The 8637-nt window shown below is 32.9% G+C and overlaps 1 protein-coding gene across 3 annotated transcripts in view; it reads left to right on the top strand.

Annotated features, from left to right (window-relative positions):
- Window positions 1-8637, top strand: part of LOC107709406 (centrosomal protein of 57 kDa-like) — a 21713-nt gene that overhangs the window by 2233 nt on the left and 10843 nt on the right. For 2 of the 3 annotated variants that reach the window (XM_016513857.1, XM_016513858.1), the window contains exons 1-8: window positions 1189-1479; window positions 2500-2621; window positions 2700-2894; window positions 2972-3070; window positions 5563-5631; window positions 5837-6045; window positions 7121-7265; window positions 8305-8395. In XM_016513857.1, the coding sequence (XP_016369343.1) occupies window positions 1320-1479; window positions 2500-2621; window positions 2700-2894; window positions 2972-3070; window positions 5563-5631; window positions 5837-6045; window positions 7121-7265; window positions 8305-8395 (1090 nt within the window). In that variant the 5' untranslated portion in view covers window positions 1189-1319. Of the gene's footprint in view, window positions 1-1188; window positions 1480-2499; window positions 2622-2699; window positions 2895-2971; window positions 3071-5562; window positions 5632-5836; window positions 6046-7120; window positions 7266-8304; window positions 8550-8637 lie in introns of those variants that run through there. The other variant, XM_016513859.1, reaches the window with a different exon arrangement.

Consider the following 8637-nt stretch of genomic DNA (forward strand, 5'->3'; position numbering starts at 1 on the left):
TCACTCTCTCTCTCTCTCTCTCTCTCTCTCTCTCTCTCACTCACTCACTCACTCACTCACTCTCACTCACTCACACACACACACACACCGGAGATCCTGCACTCGCTCAGATGCACTGATGACACGAGGCTTGAGCGTATAGAGAGTGATTGACAGCTGTATGTGTCTCTCATGAATAATTCAGTGCTTCAGCTCTCAGTATAGTCTGTGTGACGATGAGCGAGTTACTTTAAACATGCAGGAGGATGCCAGTCAAAACATTTCGTACATAAAATGACGTAGTATTTAGAAATATTTTAATTAATTCATTTTATTTTAATTAATTTAAAATGGAGTGTGACTTGACGCTGATAGTTAAAATTAAATTGAATAAAAAATGTAACAGGCAAATTTTACCTGTTAAAACCACAAACGTGTTGAATTCTTGATTTCTGAAGATCATGTGACACTGAAGACTGGAGTAATGATGCTGAAAATACAGCTTTGATCACAGAAATAAATTACAGTTTAACACATATTCACATAGAAAACTGCTGTTTTACATTCTAATAATATTTAATAATATTACAGTTTTTTTTCTGTATTTTTGATCAAATAAATGCAGCCTGGTTGAGCAGAAGAGACTTCTTAAAGTAATAAAAATCTTACTGATCCCAAACATTTGAATCATAGTGTATATAAATAAATATATATATATATGTAAACTTATTTTATGTAGGCCAGGGATTTTTCAATTTTATTTAAATTAACTTGATGTACTAAAATAACTAAAAACAACAAAGCACACACCGAAATTACTAAAACTTTATTTAAAATGATGGAAATTAAAAAAATAATAATAATAAATTGTTAATATATTTTATAAAGTTCTATAATAGTATCTTGATGTACTAAAATAACTAAAACAAAAATTAATTAAAAAAACTAATAAAAGTTACAAAAACGACAAAATTACTGAAACTTTAATTAATTAAAATAAAAATGACTGAAACTATTAATACGATCTATAATAGTATCTCAAACAGACGTTTGGATGCCGATTTCTGCTCAGGATCAGTCATTAAAAGTTTTGGTGATGAAATATTCATAAAACTTATTGATGAATACTTGGTGAACAGCTCCACCTGCTGGAGAGTTTAGATTCAGATTCTTTGTTTTCTTGCATTTACATTCAAAGCCACTGTTTTTGCTTCTTTCAGACCTCCGTATGTAAACGAGCTCTGTTTTGATTGGCTGAGCTTCACATTATGAAATGAGTTGCTGAATGCTGCACATGTTTTGATTAGTCTGATTTGAGAGGAGGTGAGTGAGCTGAATAAATGCAGAACTGTGTGTGTGTGTTTGCAGCTATTCTTTCCGCGCTGAAGAACCTGCAGGAGAAGATCCGTGAGCTGGAGCTGGAGCGATGTGAAGCTCAGCAGAAGCTCCAGACCATCTCCAGAGAATCCACACACTCAGACCACAGACACAGAGACGATGGTGAGCGTGTGACTGATCTCGCTACACTACACTAGTGTTACTTATGTACCATTCTAGTATTTATTCATTTTTCAATACTTAATAAACTTATTTTGAATACTTAATTAAGCTTTTATTTTTTTTACATTTTTACTTTTCAATTGAAGTTTCGTAATTTTATGTTTTTAAATATATTTATTAAAATTTTTCAAATATATGAAATTTTTTTAAATATTACATTAATTTTAAATTTTTTTATGTTATGTTTTTTTTATTAATTTTTAACGTTTTTAATTTAAGCACGTCAGCTAAAAGTAATTTCTTTAGTTAGTTGCCAAGGCAACATTTCTGTTTTTGTTTAAGTTTGACAACTTGGAACATTTTCATGTAATATCTAATAAGCATTTATTTAAAATTTTTCATTTTAATTTTAGTGTAAGTTTTAGTAATTGTTATGTGTTTTTGGTATTTTAATAAATGTTTTTAGTAATTTGTGTACATGTTAAAAATAAAATTAATATTAAGTAATTTATTAATTTTAATATAACTAATTGTATATAGCTTTAATGTATTTTTATTTCAGTTTTAGTAATTTTAGTACTTCAACTTAGTTATTTTATTTCAGGTGTGTTGCCAAGGCAGCATTTCTAATATTTAGGTTTAAGTTTTTCATGTAACATTTATATTATTTTTATATTATATATTTTATTTATTTAAATTTTAGTAAATTTGTTACATGCTTTTGACATTTTTTTAAAAATGTATATATATTTAAAGTATATTCAATTGGTTTTTGTTTTTTAAATATTGTTTTACTAATTTTAGTACTGAATTTTTTTTGTTTCAGTTAGTTGCCAACATTTTACATTTTTCATGTAATATTCATTTTTTTTAATCTTATGTCAGTTTTACTTTAATTGCTGAAGGTTATTTGTAATAGTTTTAGCTTTAGTTAATAATAGCAGCATTAGTTGACACAGAGATTTATTCCCCGCCTCACATTAACAGCGAATGTGCAACAAAATGTCTTTTTGTCTGTAGATCTGCTCTCTCAGCTGACTGCGGCCGAGACTCGGTGCTCACGCTTGGAGAGACATTTGGAGCAGATGAGGAAGACCGTGAGAAACACAGAATCAGACCGAAGCGCTGTGCTGCGACGACAGGTGCGTCTCACACACACAGCACCCGCTGAGACAGGTGTGTGTGTGTGTGTGTGTTAATATCCCGTGTGTGTTGTGCAGGTGTCTCTGGAGCGTCTGGGTTCAGCGGATCGGGCCGATGTTCAGCTGAAGCTGCAGAAGCTGGATCTGCTGGAGCTGGAGTATCACCGGCTGACGGAGACGCAGGGCGCCGCTGAGAGGAAGATCAGACAGCTGGAGAGGAAACTACAGGAAGAGGAGCATCAGAGGAAACTGGTGCAGGACAAAGCAGCTCAGGTTCGTCTGTCCGCCTGTCACTCAGTCCGTCTGTGTGTGTGTATGATGTTAACTGTGTTGATCTGTTCTGTGGTCAGTTGCAGACGGGTCTAGAAGCCAATCGTCTGCTCATCCAGTCTGTGTCTCCACGTCCACATAAATCCAGCAGAATCAAACAGAAGAAACTCTCAAGAAAGGTAAACGAGTGCAGGATGTTAATTTCGGTTATTTTCCCTAACCGACAACTGACGCTCGTTAACCGATAAGATTATTTTAAATTAGAATTGAATTAAATTATTAAGGATAAGTGTCTGTGACCCGTTAAAAATACTAACATTTGTGTCCGGGGGATTAATGTTACATGCGCAAAAAGCAGCAAACAACAGAACATGAGGATTCACATGCATCACATCACGCACCTGCAGCGCTTCTGCGAGCGGAGAAAACATAATTGAAACCAGCGTTGGGTCAATGTTTCATTTTAGCCTAAATTAATTCGTTTTGGCTTGTCATTTATATTGCTATAGCTTCTTATATTTTTAATTCTTTAATTCTTTTCTAAATACTGTTAATTGAAAGGATTTGTTGTGGAGTGAGGGGAACTAACACTAGCTATGTTTACAGTGTTTATTATAATGTTTGTAAACATTATGCGTCGGCATTTGGTCTATTTCTGAATGAAATAATAAAATGCGACTTATACGCGGTTTTTTTTTTCCCTAAAAAACAATTTTTTTTATATGCGTAGCGTATTTTAACCATGCAGTAAACGGTTTTAAATATTTTGATAAATTACTGAAAAAATAAATAATTAAATGACTTTTTAAACCGTTTAACTGATTGTATTAATCGGTCAAAATTCTTACCGTCGGTTAACCGGTTAAATGGTTAAAATGAACATCCCTAGTGCAGACAGATCTGATTCCTCGAACACGTTTACTTACTACAAACTATTTAGAGGTGGGCGATATTACCAAAATCACCATGATATAAGTCATTTTAAACCACAGTAAGGACCAGCATCACAATACAGTACTTCTGCCTGAAATCAGATGCTAGTTTAAATTAAAATCATAGCCTTTATTTCTCAACAATGTTGCTTTAATGACTGTTAACTACATTTAGAAATGTTAAAATCACATCAGACTCTTTGACAGCTGGCTAATTTTGACAAGGCAGCCGATTATATCTTCAGTGATGATTTTTGACAATTGCACAGAATCGGCTGATATTTAAATCTCTTAATGGAACAAAACCAACCGATACTTAAATCTTATTTTAGAACAGAACAAACTGATATTTAAATCTCGTAATTGAACAAAACCGATCGATACTTAAATCTCGTAATAGAACAAAACCGACCGATACTTAAATCTCGTAATAGAACAAAACCGACTGATATTTAAATCTTGTAACAGAACAGAATCGACCGATATTTAAATTTAGTAACAGAACAAAACCGATCAATATTTAAATCTTGTAACAGAACAAAACTGACAGATATTTAAATCTAGTAACAGAACAAAACTGATCGATACTTAAACCTCATAATAGAACAGAACCGGCCGATATTTAAATCTTGTAACACAACAGAACCGACCGATATTTAAATCTTGTAACAGAACAGAACCGACCGATATTTAAATCTCGTAACAGAACAAAACTGACCGATATTAAAATCTTGTAACAGAACAAAAACGACCGATATTTAAATCTTGTAACAGAACAAAACCGACCGATACTTAAATCTCGTAATAGAACAGAATCAACCGATACTTAAATCACGTAATAGAACAGAACCGACCGATATTTAAATCTCGTAATAGAACAGAATCGACCGATATTTAAATCTTGTAACAAAACAAAACTGACCGATACTTAAATCTCATAATAGAACAGAACCGGCTGATATTTAAATCTTGTAACAGAACAGAACCGACCGATATTTAAATCTCGTAATAGAACAGAATCGACCGATATTTAAATCTTGTAATAGAACAGAATCGACCGATATTTAAATCTAGTAACGGAACAAAACCGACCGATATTTAAATCTAGTAACGGAACAAAACTGACAGATATTTAAATCTTGTAACAGAACAAAACTGACCGATACTTAAATCTCATAATAGAACAGAACCGGCCGATATTTAAATTTTGTAACAGAACAAAACTGGCCGATATTTAAATCTCGTAGTAGAACAGAACCTACCGATATTTAAATATCATAATAGAACAAAACTGACCGATATTTAAATATTGTAACAGAACAGAACCGACCCGACCGATACTTAAATCTCATAATAGAACAGAACCAGCCGATGTTTAAAATCTCATAACAGAATAGAACCGACCGATATTTAAGTATTATAATATAACAAAATCAAACAATATTTAAATCTCTTAATAAACAAAGCCAACAAATATTTAAATCTTGTAATAGAACAAAACGGACCGATATTAAGAAGAACAAAACCTGCCGATATTTATATCTCTTAATAGAATAAAACAACATATATCCGCTCTAAAACTTGCTCTTGGTAAAGCGCTAAACATTAAAGATATAACAGTATGACTTTCTGTAAAGCTGCTTTGAATGTGCATTGCGATAATTGCTGTACACAAATAAATTTGACTTGATTGACTTGATTTAATTACTGAGATGAGATGCTCGTGTGTGTTTCTGCAGAAACATCCGTCGCAGCCGCAGCCGCATTACAGACTCAGTCTGGGAGACGTGCCGTTTGTGACCGGGACGGTAAAGACACAAACACATCGGTTTACACTGTGACATTTGATCTTATTCCCACCTCAGTCAAGGGTTTTTTGCATCAAAAACAGTTGCAAATGAGTTTTTATGATCATTTCTGACGCTTACACTGTCCCTAAGTGACAAACCAGAGCGTGTGTGATGTGTAATATGGAGCAGCATTGTGGACGTTAACGTGTGTGTGTGTCTTCAGTCGACAGGCTCGAGTCACTCAGTGCGAGCAAACGTCCAGCACGTCCTTCATCTCATGAAGCAGCATCATCCTCAGCTGTGTAACGAGCGGGTGCTGGGACACGCCCCCTCCACCAATCACAGCAGTAGCTCCTCCTCTTCCTCTTCCTGTGGGGAGGAGCTGTCAGAGCTGCTGCTGACGCTGCAGGACGAGTTTGGACACATGAGCTTGTGAGGCTTTTTCTTCATCTTACTGTCGTTTTATTAGTGCCCTGAAACGGTTTCCACCCTCTCTTGGAACAGTGTCTAAAACGAAAAATATTACATTGAAATAAAATAAATGTTAACTGAAATAATATATTTAAAAGATGTTTTTATTTCTGTTAGTTGCCAAGGCAACATTTTCACATTTTTTAGGTTAACTTGAAATTTTAATATCAATGACATACTATTATAATAAAAAAAAAAAAAGATATTTTCTGCTTTCATGCTAATTATAGTTAAAGTTTGAGTGATTTTGTTGTGTGTTATTATCATTTTTATTTGTCTTTGTTGTTTTTTAAAATGTCTATATAGTTTACTTTTTATTATTATTTCAGCTTTAGTTATTTTAGTACATCAAGTTAAACTAAACAGAAATGTTGCCATGGAAAAGTCACGGAATTTAAACAAGTTTGTTTTTTATATTTTATTTTATTTCAATTGATATTTATTTTGTTTCAAGTAACAATTCTTTTTTTTTTATGATTGTGGTTTTAGTGTTAATGAACTATAATAACCCTGACTTAAATTACTAAAATGACTAAATCTAAAAATTAAAACAACTAAACTAAAACTGAAATAAAAAATAATTAGTTAATAAAGGCAAACAAATAAACAACAAAAACGGATAAACCTTACTAAAACTTAAATATAAAAATTTAAACTAATTAAAAATATTAATAAATAGTATGCTACTTTAATGATACTAAAATAAAGAATAAAGGTTAAAGGGAAAATTCACCAAAAATGAACATTCCATTAAATCAATAATAATAATAATAATAATTATTATTTTATGTAAATGAATAAAAGAACTCAAATTGTTCTCACACTTCATATTTTAATGATATTAAATCATTTGTAGACTGAATTTAATAGAGAGCACATGCATGACAGCATTTGGTTTGTAAACGGCGGTGTTGCCAGCTTGTGTTTTTTAACGCTTGGAAAGAGTGAATCATTTTGTGAAGCGATTCATTCAATTGATTCAGCGATTCAGAAAGCTCAGTTTCTCCCAATGCTAGTGACTGTGTTTGTGTGTCAGCGAGCAGCAGGAATTGGCCAGACAGATCCAGTCGTGCGGTTCGGATCGCTTGCGGCAGGATTTCGAGCGTGAGATGGAGACGCTGGTGAAGAGGATGGAGAATAAAGGAGAACAGATCGCTAAAGTCCGGCGACATCAAGCTCAGGTAACTGCGGCCCATAATGCAACTTAAGATGCATGGATACTGGAAAGGCGGCTGATGTTAAAAGCACTAAAGTTGGGAATAATTCAGTTTTCAATTTGAAAGTCTCTTCTAAAAAATACTGTAAAAATAGTATAATATTATTAGAATCTAAAACAGCTGTTTTCTATGTGAATATCTGTTAAACTGTAATTTATTTCTGTGATGCGCAGCTGTATTTTCAGCATCATTACTCCAGTCTTCAGTGTCACATGATCTTCAGAAATCATTCTAATATGCTGATTTGCTGCTCAAGAAACATGTCTGATTATTATCAATGTTGGAAACTTTAATATTTTTGTGGAAAACGTGACGCGTTTTATTTTTCAGGATTCACAGATTAATAGAAAGTTCAGAAGAACAGCATTTATTTGAAACAGAAATATTTTGCAACATTATAGATGTCTTTACAGTCACTTTTGATCAACACAATGCATCCTTTTTCATGTTTTTAAACGTTTAATTACCACACAAAATAGCTTAGAAAACATTTTAATTTAATATTATATAATATTTAAAAATGTATAAATAAAGTCTTTTTGATGGCAGATATGTTTATAAATTAAATACAGATAGGATCAAAGTTTGTACTGTTTTTTTTTTTAATGATTTTGGTTTTTAGTTTTAATGAACTATAATATCCCTGACTTAGAGTACTAAAATGACTAAATCTAAAAAATAAAACAACTAAACTAAAACTAAAATAACAAATAATTAAAGTTAATAAAGGCAAACAAATAAACAACAAAATCTGACTAATAAGCCTTACTAAAACTTAAATATAAAAATGCAACTAATTGAAAATACTAATAAATACTATTATTTATTAATAGTATTACTACTATTATTAGTACTACTACTACTACTGTTAAATACCATTATTTATTACTGTTACTATTAATAAATATGGTTTTCAATCAAAATAAATGCAAAAAATAGCACTTTTTCCACACACTTGTGCGCTAGTGAGTGTCGAGCGCTCCCTGAACTGTGTTTCTGTCAGATGGAGAAGCTGAGGAGACGGCAGAGCTGCGGTGGAGGGAAAGGAGCACAGGTTAACGTCTCGAGTCGCGTGGAGGTCAAAGCCAGACCAGGTGAGCGCAGCCGAGACTCTCTGCGTCTGCTGAAGGACATGCGCTCGCTGCAGACCTCACTGCGCAGCTGCGAATACTGAGAGCTTGTGAGCAGTGTGCGTCAGGCTCACACAAACACCTCCGGGTCAAAGGGCAGACCAAAATCAAAAGAAGAAAGATTATTTTCATGACAACTTCTAGTTCTGTTATGCTGTTTTTTATATTACATATATATATATATATATATATATATATACACTACC

Source organism: Sinocyclocheilus rhinocerous, unplaced genomic scaffold (assembly GCF_001515625.1).
Source record: "Sinocyclocheilus rhinocerous isolate Xijiao unplaced genomic scaffold, SAMN03320098_v1.1 scaffold3493, whole genome shotgun sequence".
Classification (NCBI taxonomy): domain Eukaryota; kingdom Metazoa; phylum Chordata; class Actinopteri; order Cypriniformes; family Cyprinidae; genus Sinocyclocheilus; species Sinocyclocheilus rhinocerous.